We start from the raw sequence: 22,769 nt of genomic DNA on the forward strand, positions 1-22,769 counted from the left end.
TCTTCCCTTTAAATTGGACTCCTATTGAACTAAAGCGGTTGTCCCGACAGCGCTTGCACTTGAACGACACTCCCTATCCTTTTCCCCTCGTTAGCCAGTTTCAAGGGTTCCCTAACTGGGCGTTCCTTTGAGAATATAAAAAGTTCTACAGAGTACATACAGTAGGCTAAGCAAAGCAACTGATGTACTCTACTACTGTAAATTGTAAACATTCGCAGGGCGAATATAATGTCAAGTGTTCGAGAGAGGAGAATATAATATTACATTTATTTGCATGAAGTATTAAATACTTTCTGTCAATCAAGCTACAAAGGTAATTAAAGGTGAAGGCTATGACGAAAATAAAAGTCCCCAAGTCAGCGAAGAGGATTGTTGTCGAGGTAGAAGTAGAATGCAGCGTAGTGCTTTAAACCTGTTAACAGCTTGTGGACAGCTTCTTCTCTGTCGTTAAAAGGTTTCAAGTTCCATTTTGAAAATGTATCTTTGTTTCCTTGTTACTTATGATGCGTTCATAAGCAAGTGGGAAGGTGGTAATTATCAGTTGTGAAGTTGTAAATACTTGTATGGCATACAAGTATGCCAGAGCTGCTTTCACTTTTTATACTATAATAGATTAACAGAATCAATTTTGTATTAACAATTTGTATTTTGTTCTTACCATAAATAACAATTACTGAAGATGCTTGCTGTCTTTTTTGTTGACAAACTAGGTCAGAGAAGTGCAAGTGGGAAACTCGGAGCACAGGGATGATAGTCTAGTTTCCCACTAGTAATAAAAGTTGGAGGTGCGTTCAATTAGGTTTTTCCCAGTCATATCCTGATATTTACGAAATTACAAGATGCTATGAACGCAGAATAACAATAGGCCAATAATTTATGGTTCAAGGGACCGTCGTAGTCTGTCGAGTACTCTTGCAAAAGTGGACTGCCACTCTCGGTGCACAATCATACATTTGTGTGCCACTTTAAAAGGAATGGGAAGCCTTGAAACCGCCGAGTTCCATGTTTGTATCTTCAAATTGAGAGCGGAGTTGAACTCCATGTTGAAACAAAGTTACCAACTCACTTTTAAATGTATATAACTTTTATTTGTAGATTTTATACCGTTCTGGTACGTCATTGAATATTCGAGAAATGTGATCGTTTGGATGCGTAATGTATTTAAATACTGTTTGCGGTTATGTAACTTTGTGCACATTTATAATTTAATGTTCCTAGTCAGCGAACAATCTAACACGGAGCAAAGTTTTTAGTTTCTATTGTGGATAAAGTCTGGTGCAATGGACCACCAGTCCTCAATAATCACGCAAGTTAGTCGAGATGAAGAGGGGAATAGAGAGAAGGGTAAGTTTTGGAGAAGGTTCTCAAGATGCACGTCAGTTGTTTTGCACCACACTCAACACTTTTCACAGTTAGCTAGCCTAGTTCGTCGTCCATTGGGTGTTTTCAAAGACAAGGACAGCGTTAACGAAACGAAACTATCAAATCTGCAACCGTCTACTACCATTGTGTGACCACAATGAATGGCAACAACTAAGCTTCAAATGGCAACATTGTTGTGATACGCGACGCAACTTTTTGACAGGCAAGGTTACTGCAGTGAGGACGGACGAGCCCACTCAATCAAATCGCGTAATCTAGTTACAATTAATTGACGAGGCTGCCGTTGGTGTTTGTCATAGACCTCCTAAAAAAGCGAACACTTCTGAAATTACTTGTTGAGAGTTTTAACATTTAAAACGCAGCTGTGTACTAGGCTACAGACGGATGCATTTATAAACGTGTGACTTGTTTACATTAACCATTGTTCTAGAAGACTGGTTAACATGTGGTGCGTTCCTGAAAAGCTTTTCCCGCTGTTATGCATTCAGCAGTTACCACAAGAGGACTGTACAGTTTAAGTAGCCAGCCCTAGTATCTACATTATAATGACCCATTCAAAACAGAGATTAAGGCCTGCCCACGCACCTTGTACTTCCTCATTGGATGGCACAGTTAAACTACAGCCATAGGCTATATGTGAAATGCCATTTTGGTTCGTTGTCCACAACTTGGTCACAACGTTGTCGGAGTGGTAGCTGTGTCACAGTGATCGACCTCAGAGAAGTCTGGAGATAATGTGTCAAGCAAGGTGTGAGGTGGCACCAAGTAGGGATTGTATTTAGTGTGTGTGATGTAATTGTACCAGCTAGACTAGTTTTACTTCCAGGTATGAGTAGCTCCTCTATTTGTATTGATAACACATTACTACAGTTATTCTCAGAGATGGGTTTATGTTGCAGTGTTTCCCTATATTCATAGACACATTTCTTTTATATGGATAGTCATTGGCTTAATGCCTGGAAGTCTATGGGAACAGCTAGCATGTCATTGCACTAACGCCAGTAGCAATGTACCCCATACCCTGCCACCATGGCTGAAATAAATCCTAAGGGAAACACTGTGAAAGCCATGCCCAGGAGACACAAATGGAGTGAGAGCCCATGACTTTGACGGACTTCCTGTTTAACATTGTAACTTCCTGTCTCTAGCTGACCTGGGCCAATGGGCAACCTGCGTTACTGGTCACAAACCAACCCAGAGACTCCTCTTGTTTATCAGATGTGAAAGGATTTGATAGGTAGGCAGTATCCACTGTATCTGTGATACAATAATTTATGATATAAGAATCCTTAAAGCACTCTGGTTGATCTTTCAATCCTTTCATATCTGTTAGGCAGGAGACTCAACCAGGATCTATGGCTAGGGCCTAGGGAGGGCCTGGTTTGGAATTGGGCCCCTCTCTTAAAGATACACTATGCAGAAATCTCTAGACTATTTCCTGGTTGCCAAAATTCTAATCGTTTGTGTAATTTCGGTTTGTAACAAAACAAGCATGTATAGTGTAGGGAATCATTGTACCATCTAAACCGCTGTGAAATATATTTCTCCATTACCAAAAACATTGTATTTTCAGCTGTTTGAAGCTGATGTACAAAACCAATAGTAAAAACAAAACTTGAGAAAGGGAAGCATAGAAATAGTTTACATAGAACAGATCTACTGCTTCTTCAACCTGCGTTCAATGAGAATGACAGATTTATTACACACATTGATATGTGAATTTGTTCAGGTCACCCAAAAAGTTAGATATTGTAGCTTTAAAGGAGAGGTAATGGATTAGACGTATCCCTGCTGAGGCCCTATTCCCAGGCTGCTGTCTGCTCTCTGTAACCTGCCTTGTTGTGTGACATCTGATCCTGCTGCGTCAGTGGTGGTGGGCTGACACGATCTGTTTCCCCCTCTGATCTGCCCCCGCATTTCCCCTTCCTGTTTTGGTTTGGCCTGGACGTGGCAGTGGGCAGAGGAGGGTCACAGGTCTGGAACGGGCCAGAGAAAGAGAGGGAGAGAGCGAAAGAAAGGGGGGACAGTGAAAGAGTTTGTAACACGGTCACGTTGCGAGTGAGAGAAAGACGGGGAATGAAAGGGGGAGAGAAGGGAGGAGAGTTTAAGGAAAACATTTGTCCCTTTTCTGATTGGGCAGAAGTTTGCAGAGAGCGAGTAGTGGAACTCTAGAGCTTTATTATATTAAACAAAAACTACATAAAAGTGAAGTCAGTTTAGTCTTAAGAAAATGTTTTATTCCAAGACTGGCAGTCATCGTCAGGCAACGCTTAGAAATAGAGATTCGACATTATAATAAATTGAGTTAGATGTAATGATTTAAGTGGCTACTCAAACTGTCACTGATTTGAAGTGACATGCCCCTCTCATGACTTTCTTAGCTAAGTTTACATATTCCTCATGGAAATATTAAAGCTGCACAATCATGTCTCTCGCCTCAAGGACATTCCTCTTATAACTAATAACCAAGTAAAATGTTTTATCTGTTAATTGTTTTTCATTGGAACCATTGGGAAAAAGGGCTTCAGGTTGAAGCGAAAGGACCGCAAGGAGGTCAAAGACTAAATATGCTATACATGACATAAATTCTGCTGGATTGTGCTAACTTGGAAAAACAACCACTACATCACATGTATTATCCTTTGAGCATATCTGCAGAAATATGTTGTTCGCATCGGGACAAATCCCAACTCGGGCTACAGGAATTTCCACGCATACGTTCAATTGACATCCCCCCACAAGTTACGCAAGAGTTCAAACTACAACATGTCCACGTCTCAAGTTAAGAGTTGGTGAATAAACCACATCAGGGAGCAGTGAGAGTAAATAGATACAGGAAGACTGTGTGACTGACGGATGGACTCATTATTTTCTTCCAGGTCCCCCACCCTCGTCGTCTAAGAAGCCCAGGAGTCGAGGCCTGTTCCACAGCCTCTTCTGCTGCCTATGTCATGACCAGGCTGAGCCCCCGCCGGTCAACAACAACGCCCCGCTACTGGTGGAGGAGAACGGAACTGTCTCCAAGGTATGTACCACTGCTCTCTTTAATGGTTCAGGGATGTTTTAGAATCTATGTACAGTGCCTTGCGAAAGTATTCGTCCCCCTTGAACTTTGCGACCTTTTGCCACATTTCAGGCTTCAAACATAAAGATATAAAACTGTATTTTTTTGTGAAGAATCAACAACAAGTGGGACACAATCATGAAGTGGAATGACATTTATTGGATATTTCAAACTTTTTTAACAAATCAAAAACTTAAAAATTGGGCGTGCAAAATTATTCGGCTCCTTTACTTTCAGTGCAGCAAATTCTCTCCAGAATTTCAGTGAGGATCTCTGAATGATCCAATGTTGACCTAAATGACTAATGATGATAAATACAATCCACCTGTGTGTAATCAAGTCTCCGTATAAATGCACCTGCACTGTGATAGTCTCAGAGGTCCGTTAAAAGCGCAGAGAGCATCATGAAGAACAAGGAACACACCAGGCAGGTTCGAGATACTGTTGTGAAGAAGTTTAAAGCCGGATTTGGATACCAAAAGATTTCCCAAGCTTTGAACATCCCAAGGAGCACTGTGCAAGCGATTAATATTGAAATGGAAGGAGTATCAGACCACTGCAAATCTACCAAGACCTGGCCGTCCCTCTAAACTTTCAGCTCATACAAGGAGAAGACTGATCAGAGATGCAGCCAAGAGGCCCATGATAACTCTGGATGAACTGCAGAGATCTACAGCTGAGGTGGGAGACTCTGTCCATAGGACAACAATCAGTCGTATATTGCACAAATCTGGCCTTTTATGGAAGAGTGGCAAGAAGAAAGCCATTTCTTAAAGATATCCATAAAAAGTGTCGTTTAAAGTTTGCCACAAGCCACCTGGGAGACACACCAAACATGTGGAAGAAGGTGCTCTGGTCAGATGAAACCAAAATTGAACTTTTTGGCAACAATGCAAAACGTTATGTTTGGCGTAAAAGCAACACAGCTCATCACCATCCCCACTGTCAAACATGGTGGTGGCAGCATCATGGTTTGGGCCTGCTTTTCTTCAGCAGGGACAGGGAAGATGGTTAAAATTGATGGGAAGATGGTTAAAATTGATGGGAAGATGGATGGAGCCAAATACAGGACCATTCTGGAAGAAAACCTGATGGAGTCTGCAAAAGACCTGAGACTGGGACGGAGATTTGTCTTCCAACAAGACAATGATCCAAAACATAAAGCAAAATCTACAATGGAATGGTTCAAAAATAAACATATCCAGGTGTTAGAATGGCCAAGTCAAAGTCCAGACCTGAATCCAATCGAGAATCTGTGGAAAGAACTGAAAACTGCTGTTCACAAATGCTCTCCATCCAACCTCACTGAGCTCGAGCTGTTTTGCAAGGAGGAATGGGAAAAAATGTCAGTCTCTCGATATGCAAAACTGATAGAGACATACCCCAAGCGACTTACAGCTGTAATCGCAGCAAAAGGTGGCGCTACAAAGTATTAACTTAAGGGGGCTGAATAATTTTGCACGCCCAATTGTTCAGTTTTTGATTTGTTAAAAAAGTTTGAAATATCCAATAAATGTCATTCCACTTCATGATTGTGTCCCACTTGTTGTTGATTCTTCACAAAAAAATACAGTTTTATATCTTTATGTTTTGAAGCCTGAAATGTGGCAAAAGGTCGCAAAGTTCAAGGGGGCCGGATACTTTCGCAAGGCACTGTATATGGTTTGCGTAGGTCCAGGTAAATGCTGTGGTCTAGTTTGTATATGCAGTGTTTGTGTAGGTCCAGGTAAATGCTGTGGTCTAGTTTGCATATGCAAGTGTTTGTGTAGGTCCAGGTAAATGCTCTGTGGTCTAGTTTGTATATGCAGTGTTTGTGTAGGTCCAGGTAAATGCTCTTTGTATATGCAGTGTTTGTGTAGGTCCAGGTAAATGCTCTGTGGTCTAGTTTGTATATGCAGTGTTTGTGTAGGTCCAGGTAAATGCTCTGGTCTAGTTTGTATATGCAGTGTTTGTGTAGGTCCAGGTAAATGCTCTGTGGTCTAGTTTGTATATGCAGTGTTTGTGTAGGTCCAGGTAAATGCTCTGGTCTAGTTTGTATATGCAGTGTTTGTGTAGGTCCAGGTAAATGCTCTGGTCTAGTTTGTATATGCAGTGTTTGTGTAGGTCCAGGTAAATGCTCTGTGGTCTAGTTTGTATATGCAGTGTTTGTGTAGGTCCAGGTAAATGCTGTGGTCTAGTTTGTATATGCAGTGTTTGTGTCGGTCCAGGTAAATGCTCTGGTCTAGTTTGTATATGCAGTGTTTGTGTAGGTCCAGGTAAATGCTCTGTGGTCTAGTTTGTATATGCAGTGTTTGTGTAGGTCCAGGTAAATGCTGTGGTCTAGTTTGTATATGCAGTGTTTGTGTAGGTCCAGGTAAATGCTCCGTGGTCTAGTTTGTATATGCAGTGTTTGTGTAGGTCCAGGTAAATGCTGTGGTCTAGTTTGTATATGCAGTGTTTGTGTCGGTCCAGGTAAATGCTCTGTGGTCTAGTTTGTATATGCAGTGTTTGTGTAGGTCCAGGTAAATGCTCTGTGGTCTAGTTTGTATATGCAGTGTTTGTGTAGGTCCAGGTAAATGCTGTGGTCTAGTTTGTATATGCAGTGTTTGTGTCGGTCCAGGTAAATGCTCTGTGGTCTAGTTTGTATATGCAGTGTTTGTGTAGGTCCAGGTAAATGCTCTGTGGTCTAGTTTGTATATGCAGTGTTTGTGTAGGTCCAGGTAAATGCTCTGTGGTCTAGTTTGTATATGCAGTGTTTGTGTAGGTCCAGGTAAATGCTCTGTGGTCTAGTTTGTATATGCAGTGTTTGTGTAGGTCCAGGTAAATGCTCTGTGGTCTAGTTTGTATATGCAGTGTTTGTGTAGGTCCAGGTAAATGCTCTGTGGTCTAGTTTGTATATGCAGTGTTTGTGTAGGTCCAGGTAAATGCTGTGGTCTAGTTTGTATATGCAGTGTTTGTGTAGGTCCAGGTAAATGCTGTGGTCTAGTTTGTATATGCAGTGTTTGTGTAGGTCCAGGTAAATGCTGTGGTCTGTTTTGTATATGCAGTGTTTGTGTAGGTCCAGGTAAATGCTGTGGTCTAGTTTGTATATGCAGTGTTTGTGTCGGTCCAGGTAAATGCTCTGTGGTCTAGTTTGTATATGCAGTGTTTGTGTAGGTCCAGGTAAATGCTCTGTGGTCTAGTTTGTATATGCAGTGTTTGTGTCGGTCCAGGTAAATGCTCTGGTCTAGTTTGTATATGCAGTGTTTGTGTCGGTCCAGGTAAATGCTCTGTGGTCTAGTTTGTATATGCAGTGTTTTTGTAGGTCCAGGTAAATGCTGTGGTCTAGTTTGTATATGCAGTGTTTGTGTAGGTCCAGGTAAATGCTGTCTGTGTGTTTATGATGTCATAGTAAATATTAGAAACTAGGACGTGACTTGGTGTTTTTTTTAGGTCTATGTCACAGTGTAGTTTGTATTTTCCATGTATCATGACAAATGTTAGTTTGTGGTTTGTGTACGTTAACTGGGTGTGTGGTTCAGGTCCAGGTCAGACCGCTGCTTCCTCAGGCCAAGTCAAAAGACGCAGGGAAGATCTGTGTTGTCATAGACCTGGATGAAACACTGGTCCACAGCTCATTCAAGGTAAGACCAGGAACATACTGCTTCACCATTTACACTAGTAATATTATATAGTCACAGATGCATTTTCCCATCATCCATGAGCTCTAAAGCTATTGGTGATACAATTGCTGTACCATTTAATTTGGGGTCCTATCCTCGCAAATGCTATGGACACAAATGTTTTTGTGTGCCTTTTTGCATCTTGTTTTCTTTTTATGAAAGAGATTTTTCCCCTCTTGTGAAAGCATGACATCACCAGGCAGTAATGTCCAATAGTAATGAGAAACACTCTGAGAGCTAGGAAAGAAATAGGTTTCTCCACAGTATTATTGTTGGCAGTCACAATGACATCTCTGTCATTGTTTGCCGCTTTCACACATCCAGACTAGCTGTTTTTTAAATTCTAAATATTCTAAATACACATGGTTTCTCTCATGTATCCTGTGTTTCTGGTGTTTAGGATGTCTTTTAAGTGGTTTTGTTCAAAATAATGTATCTTTATTGTTCCCACAGCCGGTGAACAATGCTGATTTTATCATTCCCGTAGAGATCGATGGAACTGTTCATCAGGTGAGCCTATCACTATGCATGGTGACGAGCCCAACTGTCACAGACCAATGCCACCGGCCTCTACCTTTCCATGTTAAATCCTTTAGTATTATTAAGGTATATTATGGCTCCCTACAATACTGTATGGTATGTTACCAACTGCTCAGTCTGGTTCTGAGCTCGGTTAGAATGGCATCTGAGGCCTTGGGTTTTCTACCACAAAAGGAACATTGGAGTCACCCTGAGAGACTGTCACCTCCTACATGGTTCTGAAGTTGGAGCCAACAGTGTATCTTGGGCCTGGGCCTGATTCAAGTAATCCAGGATAGGTTTGTTCAGAAAGGTAAAGCCTATTCTGCATGACTTGGTTCAGGACTATGACCCTCGGCAGCAGACCACTACGGAAAGAAGAAGTGGAAGGCGGCCCAATGCATCAGTGGGGTGGGGGGTTCATTTTGTTTAAGACGAGAGGTGAAAAGATAATGTATTTGTTTAAACCTTAAACTTAACATACAATGTATCCATCCAGGTATATGTGTTGAAGCGACCTCACGTGGATGAGTTCCTTAAGAGGATGGGAGAGCTGTTTGAATGTATTCTGTTCACAGCTAGCCTGGCTAAGGTGAGGACAGCACCATGTTAAACCAGCAATCAAAATGAGTTAGTTTAAAAGGCCCATTGCTGTCAAAAAATGTGATATTTCTGTGTTTTATATTTCACTCTGTGGTTGGAATAGTGGTGTGAAAATGATAATGCCCTTTTAGTGTAAGAGCTGTTTTGAAAAGTCTACCTTAAATTTCAGCCTGTTTTGGTGGGAGTTTTGGCCTGCCTGGTGACATCACCAGGGAGTAAATTTAGTTAATAGACCAATAAGAAAGAGTTCCAAACCTCACTGCCAATAACAGAGAGCATTCAGTTTCCCCTCCCCACTCAGACCACTCCCAAACATTCCTAGCAAAATTCTTGCTGGAGAAATTACAATCTTTCTAAGAAGCTATTTGTTTCTTTTTGACCGTTTTAATTGAAAACAATGACAGTAAGGTACTTTAATTGTTACCCAGAAATGATTTGATGTTGAGAGAAACAGCTGCATTGGGGCTTTTTTAAGGCTGGTCAAAAGCTGCAAGAGACAGGAAATCACATGTCACTTGTTTTCCTCACCTGATACGGAGACCCCTATGTGTGTTTCTCCAGTATGCTGACCCAGTGTCAGACCTGCTGGATAAGTGGGGTGCGTTCCGCGGCCGTCTGTTCCGTGAGTCGTGTGTGTTCCACCGGGGGAACTACGTGAAGGACCTGAGTCGTCTGGGAAGGGACCTGAACAAGGTCATCATCATAGACAACTCCCCAGCCTCCTACGTCTTCCACCCAGACAACGCTGTAAGAACCACTCTCCTCCTCATCCTCCTCCTCGGCCCCCTCCTCTTTCTGTTCCTCCTTCTTTTTCAGCATCCATTACTTACATTTTTTTTAAAGATGGCCGATGTTGGCTGACTGGCTTTATCAAACTTTTAGTTATGTGAAAATGTTTTACAATTTAAAATTGTATAGATAACTACATATTTAGAAACGATAAACGCTTTATAAACCTTTATGAATAATTTATAAACTATACCATTCCATGACTGAAGGACCATGTAGAAGCAGGATGTCGTGCCACCAGCTGTCTCTCTAGCTGCATTCTAACTAGCTCACTAGTTGATTGAAACCAGAGCCTGGCTCTCGTTGTGACGAGCTGTATGACCGACTCTGGTGCCTCGCCATTGTAATGATCTCATTGTAACTACATGCTTGTCTGACTCTGTCCCGTCTGTGTGTGGCTGCAGGTGCCTGTGGCGTCGTGGTTCGATGACATGGCCGACACCGAGCTCCTGGATCTAATCCCCTTCTTCGAAGGGCTCAGTAAAGTGGAGGATGTCTACACGGTGCTCAGGCAACAGAGGGACTCCAGCTAGCAGTGCTGTCAGTCACCCTACCCCTCTACTACCGCCATCTACAGGACAGACCGAGAACCGCAGCCTTAAAGCGTCTTCACACCAACCGTACACCCCCCTCAGCCTACCGTCCACGAGATCAACCACAAGACTTTCACCTCCAAACATAGGGAAACATAGGACTTGACCCTCCAGAACACGATCTACCATCCCTCAACCACAGATGGGCTTGTGTAGATGGATGTTGTGGGTTATAATGAGTTAGGTTTTTATACAGTGCCTTTCATCAAATGTCATTGGAGCATACAGAACAGTCAAGTAGAGGGAATCTACCGCGTTCTTCACAATGAAGAAAAAACATGTAGTAGCAAGGTAATGGGAGAGAACCCCCAGGATCCAATCAGAATCAGTTCTCCAACGCCGGGTTGGAGTCGATAAGTTTCCTGAAGACCGAACCGTTCTAGAACTCTCTATGGAAAAGCAAATGATACTGTATGAATGGATATTTACTACTTTTAACACTTTAATGTGTTTTTTTATTTCCTTCACCAAGAGACAATTTAACATTTTTAACAAGCAAAGTATTGGCTTTGTGTAAGTCAAGTGGTTTTACTTCTTTCATCGCTCAGCTAGTATCATAATGACTAGCACAATGGGCATCAGTACTTGTTAAAGGGGATGGAATCATAGAGAGGGACATTTATCAGTTACTGCAGCTATCAAAACGTTCCATGTCCCTTAATCGTTATTTGTTTCATTTAGTTTTTTATTAAAACCATAGGAATATGTGCGATAATGTGCCAGATAACATTTATACGGGGTAATGGCACCGTTTTCATAACAAATACAGTAGTCAGATGACTGAAATGCACCTTAAATTACAATATAATCTTTTAGGATTTTTTTGGATTACATTGTCTGTGGACCATGGACCTCAACCCAGACAGACTAAATGCTCCAGCTCAGACACATGGACACAGTACCATGTACACACAGTACCATTCAATGGCCTGGAAAACCCTTGGTATTCTGCAAACGGACCTGGATATGTGTTGGAAAAACATATTTAGATTCTGTCCAGGCAAACTTGGTCGTCCCTTTGCTGCAGTATCAACGCTACAGTCATGGAGGAGGGCTGGGCGACTATATTGTGAATACCGGTATGGATCCACATACCGCTATATATTTTTACAATTACAGAATTTTGATACAGTGCTAAATTAAAGGAGAAGTTATACTAATTGGACTAGTTCACTGTCAGTTTTGTCCTGGTTTGGTTGAGTATAAAACCATCAGAATGGAGAAAGCCCATTTTAAAATCACAAAGAATTTATTTGTTGCCATTCTAGGTCATGCACTAATCATGAAACACATTTAGACAAAAAATATATATTTTGTCTGTAACGCCCTGCCTTACCATGGAGAAAAGGTGTTGAGACTGTGTGTTGGTCATCTGGTTTTGACAAGCACACTTCTCCCTCCTCTTACTGGAAACAGTACTTGAATACTTTCCCTTTTTCATGACCTCTTTTTAAAGGACTGCAAATACTATGCTTCTTTAGACCAGATTGTAGGATTTGGGTAGTTTGGTTTTTAAGCTTCTGACACAAGTTAGGACTATATTAATTGGTACTTACCTGGGTTTGGAACAATAAAATAAATTGTTATTTGTAAGTAAAAACTAAGATGGTCTATCAGGAAGTGAACAGGAAGAGTAGTTTAATGGATTGAGTGATTCGTATCGATTGATACTGTTTTATGAATGCATGGGGAAAAGCCACTGTGTTGAAGTTGACTAAAGGCCTACTAAAATACCTTGTGAAATAAGATGATTCAGAGTTTAAATAACCGTACACCCATGATAAATCTATCAGTATTAAGAAATAATACATTTTTTTAAAACATGTTTTACTAAATTTCACATTCCAACTTAAACACTCACCAAGTGCCTGTGTCAATCAAGTTAGATACTTAATAAAAACATGTATTTGTCTTTTTCTTTTGGCTAGTGGGTTGGCCCTTTTTGTTAGTGTTATCCAAAGGATGAACAGAAATCACTGTAGTACAATGTCCAGAATGCTGCAGGCTCTCTAACAATGCATTCATGGATTCACACACACACACACACAATAGGAACTGGGTGAATCCTGATTTGAAATTCAAGCCACCCACAGCCATTTAGATAATGTGATATCTAGGATTTACACACATTTTAAATGTTTTTTTTGTGTATCTCAAGGTATGATTTCTGTCATAAAAACTAAGTAGGGATATTTACTGTCGTAGATCCAGTTCCTTTCAACTGCTTCAGGGCTGTTCCCTAGTCATTCACAGTGCTTTGGAAGAGAGCTTTCTATCACCATGAGGACCTTGACCTATTGCTGTACCTCTAACTGTATTCAAACACTTTAAATAATATATGCATATATTATACACATATGTATATTTTGTTTTGCACTGTAATAAAGCAAACAAAAAATGAAATGAATATATTATGGATTATTCATGTGATTTATGATTGAATAGCTGTAACGTAGTTTGGACAGTCTTTTTATCATACCAATTGTATTGAACTGTTCAATTATATCTTCCATAAATACAACAGAATTAAATAACCAGTGCAGGTGCTTTTGTGTTCAGGCAGTCTACAAAAAGCCACGATTTGACATCGAAGCACATTCAAAAGTAACAATGTTTGTAAGCTCTATCCTAAGATATTGTCTGATGGATTTATTGGATAAAAACCTTCATTCAAACTATGGATGTCAGTATTTAATGTCAGTGGGGAAAATATAACATATTTAGAAAAACTTTAACTTAATTATAGAATTAAAATGTTCATTTCCAATCAATATATTTTCAAAATAAATATGTGTAACAGATGTGTACAATTGATTTATATCCATACACACAGGCATTCATACCCACCATTATAAACCATTCTAACACCTTCAGACACCCAAGAGTGTTGCATACCGATTTGACCTTTTGACCTGACTGGAATCCATCCTTCTTAACATTTCTCTCCAAGGTTACTTTTCTGCCCTTTACAACTGACTGACAATCAGCTTTGCTCATAACCCCAACCATTGAGTAAAACATCAAAACTGATCCTGAAACAGTTGTTTGGGGCTTAAGTACCACATTTCATCATCACATTCCACTTTTCTGTCTCGCTCATTACATGCAGCTTTACTAGATCAGATAGACCGCATTCTTATATAGTACCTTCAAACCCTAAAACAGTCTCAGACGTTCAATTCCTGATCATAACAGAATCAACATTTCCCATTCTCTCCCCCTTGCCTCTACTTCCACATCACGTTCAGTTTGGCGCTGCTCTTGGCCTTTCCCATGGCGAAGGTAACCGTCCCGCTCATGTCTGGTCTGGTCTGTTTCAGGTTCAGTTTGTGGACGGTCCCGTGGTTCTCTAAGCGGACGTCAGGGCTGGACTGGATGGTCTCTCCGTTCAGAGTCCAGACTGGGGGCCTGCTGATGGCCACGGACACCTCACACTGGAAACAGGCCTGGTCAGGAGCCGTCACCGCCACATCCTCCAGCTCTGTCTCTATCACCAGGGACTGGGCTGGAGAGGCAAGGGGATGGAGGGTTAAAAGAGATGGGTCACCTTTTCCACAAAAGGTCAGGAACATCATTCCATGTGTGTGAGGGAGAGAGAGAAATGTGAAAGGGGTAAGGTGAGAGATTGAGGGGAATAAAGTGACAGAGGGACATGTGAAAAGGGTAAGGTGAGAGATTGAGGGGAATAAAGTGACAGAGGGACATTTAGAAAAAGAGCAACAATATGTCAATACAGACATATTGTTTGACAAGAAACCACCATCCACTCACCTTCCACCAGGAGTTGGGCTGTGGACGTGTGCTCCCCAACCTCTATACTATAGGTACCCTCGTCCTCTACAGTCGCCTCGTGGATGGTCAGTTTATGGTAGCAGCCGTCACTGTGGATCTCTAGCCTATCAGAAGACACCAGCTCTGCCTTGCCTCTGTACCATGTGAGTTCACAGCGCGGCGTGGACACGGTGCAGTCCAGAATCACGCGGTGCTTCTCCAGAGCCGTGCGGTCTCTCAGAGGCTTCACGATAGACACGGGGGCCTCTGTGAAAAAATATAAGAGAAGTGCAGATATTTCAGTGAAGAGAACTGATTTCAGGTCAGATCATGGACACAGGGAGTTCTGTCACCCACAACAGAGTTTGGGTTTGTGTCTGCTTATAGGAACTGAAGTCAGATCAGCTGGAACATCACACAGAGATAGGTGAGGTAAACCTGCAGCCCGGTAGGTGAAGCCCTACCTTCCACATCTAGGTAGGCTGTTGATTCTGTCTGTTTGGTCACAAAGCGGATCTCCCCAGAATCCTCAGCTTTAACGTTGCACATGAGAAGGAAGTGTTTGGTCCCTGAAGGAATAAACACAGACATGGAATTTCAATGTTTATTCTATTATTTATTTGACCTTTACCAGGTAGGTCAATTAATTAAGACCAAATTATTCACCGCAGTCATGAAGTTTAACGGTTTGATGGATTAACTGATTGATTGACTGATGTATCACTAACCCTCTGTGCGTATCTTGATGGTGCTAGTGGGTCGTATCTTGTGTCCATCCTTATACCACTCCCCAGTCACATCTTCCATGGACACCTCACACATGAACACAGCATTCTGGTCCTCCTGGACATACAGGTCCTCCAGCCCATGTAGCACCTCCACTTCAGGCTCTGTGGAGGGAGATTGGAAGATTGGTTCAACACGTTGGAATATAGTAACAGTGTGCAAACGTAACCGTGCCAATGGAAGAGCATTAGTCAGGCAGCCATGACCTCTAGGTGGCAGTAGCACGCAGTACAAGGTTGGCTGTGTTGGCCTGCTTCAGCCTTCCTGTCACTATAACTGAACACTAGAGGTCAACGAAGAGTACCGTTGGTGAGAGTACTGAGATGTTTTACATGCACTTGAAATGAAGACCGTTCTGCAGTGACTTGATAAGGAGAGTGTACAGTATATTACCATAGACCTCCAGGTTACAGGATGTATTGACGTCTCCAACGTCACAGGTGTAGGTGCCTGCATCAGAGAGGCTACACTGCAGCAGCTGACAGAACCTCTTCCTCCCCATGGAGTAAATACGGTACTGGGTCTTCCCTGGCTTCAGCTCTGTCCCATTCTACAGTCAAGAAGAAAGACAGGGGACCAACATTATTACCGTATTCTCAGGGTTAGACAACATTTAATGAGATCAAACTGTTTACTTCCTGTCTGTGCCTATTCTATATAACATGGTAATACACTACTGACACAAATACGGCAGGTCTATTGGTTGTACATCTATTACCTTCAGCCACCTGACCTCCACGTTCTGTCTGGACAGCTCACACTCCAATGTGGCAGGAGAGCCCTGCTCCAGTCTCATGTCTACCAGCTTCTTCATGATAGTCACTGGAGTCTCTGGGAAAGAACAACAACATGGAAGAAATGCTAAGAAATGTTCTTTACTATAACATCCAATCCAGACACAGCTTTCCAGGTTTAAAGACCCCTGTATTAGATAACTGGATATTCATGATGATGTTCGCGACCCTCAACCCTCTCCCTCCCTCTCTATCTCAGTACCACAAACGCTGTCTCGGCCTCTGAATGATCGGCTATGAAAAGCCAACTGACATTTACTCCTGAGGTGCTGACCTGTTGCACCCTCTACATTACAACCACTGTGATTATTATTTGACCCTGCTGGTCATCTATGAACGTTTGAACATCTTGGCCATGTTCTCTTATAATCTCCACCCAGCACAGCCAGAAGAGGACTGGCTACCCCTCAGAGCCTGGTTCCTCTCTAGGTTTCTTCCTAGGTTCCTACCTTTCTAAGGAGTTTTTCCTAGCCCCCGTGCTTCTACACCTGCATTGCTTGCTGTTTGGGGTTTTAGGCTGGGTTTCTGTACAGCACTTTGAGACATCTGCTGATGTAAAAAGGCCTTTATAAATAAATTTGATTGATTATTGATGATGATGATGATACCTCACCCTTGACAGTGAGCCTGGCAGAGGTCCGGACTCCCTCCGCAGAGAAGACGATGGTGCCCGTGTCCTCCAGGGTAAGGTTGGACAGGGTGAGGCCGTGGACCAGCCCGTTGCAGCTCACCCGCCAGTGGTTGCTGGGTTTGACCCGGATGCCGTCCTTCTGCCAGACGCCCTCCACGCCAGTGTGAGACAGCTCCACCTCGAAGGAGGCCGTCTCCCGCTCAAACGTGCTCGTCTCCACCAGACCCTTACGGATGGCGATCTTACGGGCTGTAGAGGTAGAGATATTGACAGATGGTTAAAATATAACACACCTAAAGCCAGGAGACTTTTTTTGCCACAGCATCACTCTATAGTCTCTAGGCTACTATTGTAAGATGACATACCAACATTTCATCATCCATCTCTCACCCACAGGGCTTTACCCATTGTTATTTTAGTGCCTGACGGCTGGCGGCACCATACATGATAGTGAAGGCCAACATTCATTGTAGCTGTTGTTGACAGCTGCTATATATAAAGGCACAGTAAATGTAGTTGCAAATATAATCCAAGACTGTTGTTTTATCAGCTAAGCATAACAGGACACCGTTATGGTTCGTTACTCTAACTGATGAAATCCCATTCATATCAATAGTAATAAACTGGGTGGTTTTGAGTCCTGGATGCTAATTGGCTGACAGCCGTGGTATATCGGACTATATACCACGGGTATGACAAAACATTTATTTTTACTGCTTAGTTACGTTGGTAACCAGTTTATAATAGCAATAAGGCACCTCGGGGGTTTGTGGTAAATGACCAATATACCACAGCTAAGGGCTGTATCTGATGAAATCATATCCTTATCAATCAGTATGACATGGTGTCTGGACATTGTCTTACGCTCCACGTTGAGTTTGACCTGCGTGCGGTCGTGCAGGGTTTCACAGCGGTAGGTTCCGCGGTCAGAGAGGTTGAGGTTGCAGATGGTCAGGCTGCGTTTGCGTCCACTCTGAACCAGGGTGTGTCGAGGTCCTGGCTGGATGACCACACCCTGCCTCATCCACTGGACCTCGCCCGTGTCCAGACTGACCTCTGTTTCCATGGTAGCGTCTCCGTACTCCTCGGCCATCACCGCCTCCATCTTCTTAGTGAAGGTCACCTGAGCTTCTGGATAATGCCGGAAGGACAAAACATGACTGTTAAAAGGATGGTTCACTAAGAATACACATTTGTATGGTAATCCACTTCCTTGGGCTTTGTTTGAGTTATTTATGTAGGTATGTTGACTGAGAACACTTTCTCATTTACAGCAACAACCGTGTGAGAGTCGCCTGCTCCCATCTGACACTCAGGTCAAGCTAAACAAGTGCATCTCAAGTATTTGAAAGTATTTGCCATATAAATTTGACCCAGGTCAGCTGTAGTCTCACCCTGTACTTTGAGGGTGGCCTTAGACACGTTCCCCTCAGCCTCCACTGTGATCTTAGAGGAGTCCAGGATCTGACAGCTCTTGATCACCAGGGTGTGACACAGGCCGTTCTGCGTTGCCTGGAAACGGTCACCCATGACGACGAGCTCGCCGTCCATCCCCCACACCAGCTGCACGTCCTCTGGCGACACCACGCACTTGAAGGTGGCGTCCTCTCCCTCTAACACCATGGTGTTGTGGAGCTCTGTCAAGAACTCCACCACGCGGGGCACTGGGGGGGACGAGGGGAAAGGGAGAGAAGGAAAGAAAAACTAACGAATGGCTCGAAGGTTTGTTGATTAATTTAATTAGGGGTATTAATTCTGGGCTGGAACCAAATCCTGCACCCATTTTGAGGGCTGTACTACTTACTCTCAACTCTGAGCCTGGCGGCGGTGCGGTCGTCCTTGGACTCGCAGGCGTACTCCCCCGTGTCCTCCCTGGTCAGCCTGTGGATGGTCAGGCTGCGTTCCACGCCGTCGGCCCGGATGGTGAACCTCCGGCTGGGGACGATCTCCACGCCGTCCTTCAGCCACTGGACGTCCGCCTTGGGCTTACACACCTCACAGCGTATGGTCACCATGCCGTCCGCATGGGCCACGGTGTCGTGGAGCGGCTTGGCAAACTTCACCCTCATCTCTGAGACCACAAGTGAGAGAGAGCTGTTAAGATTGGTGATACCTTCTATCGCCCTCTGAAACCCCATTCATAGTGCATTATTTCAACCCCACGGTGCTTTACAAGACTTTAGTCATTCACAACATCATTTTTTTTAAATTATTATTTTTGACCCCCTTTTTCACCCAAATTTCGTGATATCCAATTGTTAGTAGTTACTATCTTGTCTCATTGCTACAACTCCCGTACGGGCTCTGGAGAGACGAAGGTCGAGAGCCATGCGTCCTCCGAAACACAACCCAACCAAGCCGCACTGCTTCTTAACACAGCTAGCATCCAACCCGGAAGCCAGCCGCACTAATGTGTCGGAGGAAACACCGTACATCTAGCGACCTGGTCAGCACGCACTGCGCCCGGCTCGCCACAGGAGTAGCTGGTGCGCGATGAGACAAGGATATCCCTACCGGCCAAACCCTCCCTAACCCGGATGATGCTAGGCCAATTGTGCGTCGCCCCATGGACCTCCCGGTCGCGGCCGGCTGCGACAGAGCCTGGGCTCGAACCCAGAGTCTCTGGTGGCACATCTAGCACTGCGGTGCAGTGCCCTAGACCACTGCGCCACCCGGGAGGCCCGAGGCCTATTTTTCTCTGTCACCTTTTCGTATTGGGATTTGGCTTATAGCATCGTTGGTTAAAGAAACACAGTGCCCCCCCCCCCCCCCCCCCCCTGATCTACAGCTACTATATAATTAGATAAAGACAGAATGGGAACATGGAAGTTAAAAACCTTTGACTAGCAGACTGAAATGCATCTCGTCTGTGTTGGCGTCTACTGTGTACTCTCCGCTGTCCGACCGTCTCAGCGGGTCAATGGTGAGGAACCGGTTGGCGCCGTCGACCCCCGTGTGGAAGCGGTCCCCTATGACGGGCGTCCAGTCCTTGAGCCAGCGAACCGGAGCGTTCTCCTTAGACACGACCCCCATCAGCGTCACACTCTCTGCCTCGTAACCCGTGATGATGTTCACTGCCTGTTTGTCTACGAAGGTGACGGGGGAGTCTGGGAGAGAGAGAGCGAGAAAAAGAGTGAGTAAGAGAGAATAAAGAATGAGGTGTAAAAGGTTCACATCCTATAGTATACAGTATACATTTTAAAGTTAAAGTTCATTCCACTGTAGACAGGGTCTCGTTTGATGTGTGTGATTTCCACTTTAAAATGTCAGACTTGATTTACACGAACGAAAAATGTATCAACTCCGACAAAAATGTTTTATTAGTTATAATCCACATAATAATTCACATTTCCTGTTTCTGCAGGATTATTTCCCTGCTGTAGCAAACTGGCTCAAACTAAGATCCTAAGTCTGTAAGACAAACACCCGTTTGTCCATATAGCCCAGCCAATTACCTTGGATCTTCACCATGGTGACCATCTTGTCATCGATAGCATCACACATGTACTTCCCAGAGTCGGAGGGCAGGATGTCAGAGAGGATGAGTTTCCTCAGCGTGCCGTAGCTCTCGATGTAGGTCCGGTCATCGCTAGTCAGCTGTCTGTCGTTACAGTACCACTGGACAGGGGCATTGGCCCGGGACACCTCACAGGCCAGGATCAGGTCGTCCCCGGCAACCATCTCCTGGTAGTCTGCGTCCTCAGAGTTCCCCAGGATGGTCACTGGAGGCTCTGGAGAAGGAGGAAGAGACTTAAGTTTTTTTGTTGATTTAAATCAGATGCAGTTTTCATAGGTATTATCAATATGTTAACAGATCCACCTTGCACTCTGAAAGGCTAGGAGGAATTATTTTCACCATAGTGCTTAGTTTTACACCTATCCGATCTCTACAAGTACATAGGGGTAAGGGGTAGGGGATGAGGGGTAGAGGTATGGGGTAGGTGGTAGGGGCTAAGGGTTAGGGGATAGCAGATAGGACTTGATTTGTGATTAGGTGATTCTTAACCTTGCACAGTGACATGGAAGGTGATGTTGTCATCTCCGGCATCAAGGAAGTAGTCTCCGCAATCTTCCAGCTCAGCGTTAAGGATCACCAGGGAGCGAAACGCCCCTTCTTCCTCCTCATAGAACCTCTCGTCCTCGTTTAACCGGCGGCCATCTTTGTACCACTTAGCGACGGCATTGGCCCTGGAGAGTTCACACTCCAACTCGATGTCATCAGAGGGCAGGGACTTGACCTCTGTCTTGACTTCTGACCTATTCACGATCTTCACTGGGGGTTCTGAAGGGAGAATGTTCACATTTGGAGAGTCAATTCCATTTGAATTCAGTAAATTTAGGACATGAAATCCTCACTTCATTTATTTTTCTATTTTTGCATTAGTATTTTTATAATCTCCTGATTGAATTCAAATGGAATTGTGTAAAAACAAGGTACCATTCACCTCCAACCATCTCTTACCTGACACCTTGACCTGGAAGTCGATGAGGTCATCTGAGGCAAGACAGGTGTATTTCCCAGAGTCGCCCGGGACGGGCGTGCGGATGGTGAGGCGGCGGATGAGTCCATCCTCAGTGATGGTGACATCACTGCTCTCCTCCACCTCTCCTCCATCCTTCATCCAGATCACCTCAGCGTTGAACCGTGACACCTCGATCTCCAGGACGATGGGGTCTCCAGAGAAACAGTCCATTACGTCAGACATGGTTTCAGAGCGGGCCAGCTTTACAGGAGGCTCTGAGAAGAGGGGATTTATATGGTTAATTTCTATTCTTTCAACAGGATATTGCAATATGGGAAATTAGCAGACAGCAGAAAGCAATACATCAAAACAACATAATATAGATACCTAAAATCTAACTGATTTATAAGAAATCATAGTGAACAGTTATATTAATAATATTATGTATGTCCATTCATCTCACATAGTTGAAAAATACAAAACCAAAGATTGAAATACTTAACCCTGGCATAACTAAACCTCTTACGCTGAACAGAGTTAGTTCACTGACCACATACCTGAAATAGTGACCAGCCATGTGACCGAGTCATCCTCTGTGTCACACACATACTCTCCTGTGTCCTCCACAGTGGTCATGGGGATGACCAGTGTCCTGTGGGCTCCCTGGACCTCCAGGATGAGAGAGGCACTCTCCTCCACCTCCAGCCCATCTCGGTACCAGCGTACCTGGGCATCAGGCTGGGAGATCTCGCAGCTGAGCTCCAGCCTCTCAGAGGTCAGGCTGGTCAGCTCCAGCTCAGACTCAGTGGGGGAGACGATTCGCACCGGAAGCTCTGAGAAAGGGAGAACATCTTGCATTTAAAAGGAAGCGATTAAAATATATATATATATATATTTAAATAGAAGTTTGGATATGAAATAGTCTGACATAAGATGAAATTGTGTAATAGTGTAAAAAAGGTAAATTAAATAGTTGTCGTCTGATAAGGGGGATTGGTTTGGTAGGAGACCCCAAAAGACGAAACGATTACACTACCACTCACAACAAATGAACCAGGTATGGAACCTTGGAGTATCTTACCTGTGATGGTGACCTGGAAGAACACAGAGTCTCCATCCGTGTCGCAGACGTACTCTCCGGAATCTTCTGCCGAGCCGCAGAGGACGGTCAGCCTCCTGTACGGTCCCTCGGACGTCAGCTGGACGTTCTCCGTCTCCAGGACCTGAAGGCCGTCCTTAAACCAGTGGACCTCACCGCTGGAGCGGGACAGCTCACACTGCAGGACCACCTGCTCAGAGATATGACCCTCCATAACCACGTCCTCCTTGGGCTCCACGATCATCACTGGAGGCTCTTAGTTTCAACAAGGGAAAAAGAGAATATGAATGAGCATATTCTACCACCAGGATAGGAGAATTGAGGTTTGCATCATCATCAAAGTCACATCTTTGCTCAACACAATGGAGTCAACTTCACCTGTTACATGACATGAAAACATGTAGGCTAGTGTACAGTACATACCTTTGATGTTGACAGTGAATGAGAGGCTGTTGTCTCCTGATTGACAGCTGTAGGTTCCTGCGTCTGAGGTCTCAGCACAACGGATGATCAGTCTCCTCATGGTGCCCTCTGTTTGTATGGTGATGTTATCACTGGCCTGGACCTCAACCCCATCCTTATACCTGGAGGAAGGTCATGACGGACAGGACAATGAACCTTCAGTATTGTTGA

The 22,769-nt window shown here is 43.8% G+C and overlaps 2 protein-coding genes across 3 annotated transcripts in view; one reads left to right on the forward strand and one right to left on the reverse strand.

Annotated features, from left to right (window-relative positions):
• The first annotated feature begins 981 nt into the window (after positions 1–981).
• LOC110495449 (carboxy-terminal domain RNA polymerase II polypeptide A small phosphatase 1) lies at positions 982–12,399 on the forward strand. The gene is made up of 7 exons (XM_021570717.2): positions 982–1,344; positions 4,263–4,408; positions 7,948–8,049; positions 8,542–8,598; positions 9,107–9,199; positions 9,772–9,957; positions 10,404–12,399. The coding sequence occupies exons 1-7, from the start codon at positions 1,281–1,283 to the stop codon at positions 10,530–10,532; spliced, it is 777 nt and encodes a 258-aa protein (XP_021426392.1). The 5' UTR covers positions 982–1,280; the 3' UTR covers positions 10,533–12,399.
• A 1,177-nt stretch (positions 12,400–13,576) lies between these two features.
• The window catches only part of LOC110495436 (obscurin-like protein 1), a 60,568-nt gene continuing 51,375 nt past the window's right edge, over positions 13,577–22,769 (reverse strand). The window contains exons 9-25 of one of the 2 annotated variants that reach the window (XM_036951937.1): positions 22,560–22,720; positions 22,119–22,391; positions 21,595–21,870; positions 21,037–21,312; positions 20,581–20,856; positions 20,030–20,305; positions 19,412–19,681; positions 18,379–18,645; positions 17,969–18,238; positions 17,439–17,705; positions 16,557–16,823; positions 15,868–15,980; positions 15,543–15,699; positions 15,092–15,253; positions 14,828–14,932; positions 14,364–14,630; positions 13,577–14,097 (exon numbers count right to left, since the gene is read on the reverse strand). In XM_036951937.1, the coding sequence (XP_036807832.1) occupies positions 13,820–14,097; positions 14,364–14,630; positions 14,828–14,932; positions 15,092–15,253; positions 15,543–15,699; positions 15,868–15,980; positions 16,557–16,823; positions 17,439–17,705; positions 17,969–18,238; positions 18,379–18,645; positions 19,412–19,681; positions 20,030–20,305; positions 20,581–20,856; positions 21,037–21,312; positions 21,595–21,870; positions 22,119–22,391; positions 22,560–22,720 (3,961 nt within the window). In that variant the 3' untranslated portion in view covers positions 13,577–13,819. Of the gene's footprint in view, positions 14,098–14,363; positions 14,631–14,827; positions 14,933–15,091; positions 15,254–15,542; positions 15,700–15,867; positions 15,981–16,551; positions 16,824–17,438; positions 17,706–17,968; positions 18,239–18,378; positions 18,646–19,411; positions 19,682–20,029; positions 20,306–20,580; positions 20,857–21,036; positions 21,313–21,594; positions 21,871–22,118; positions 22,392–22,559; positions 22,721–22,769 lie in introns of those variants that run through there. The other variant, XR_005037379.1, reaches the window with a different exon arrangement.

This window comes from Oncorhynchus mykiss, chromosome 18, assembly GCF_013265735.2.
Source record: "Oncorhynchus mykiss isolate Arlee chromosome 18, USDA_OmykA_1.1, whole genome shotgun sequence".
Taxonomy (NCBI): domain Eukaryota; kingdom Metazoa; phylum Chordata; class Actinopteri; order Salmoniformes; family Salmonidae; genus Oncorhynchus; species Oncorhynchus mykiss.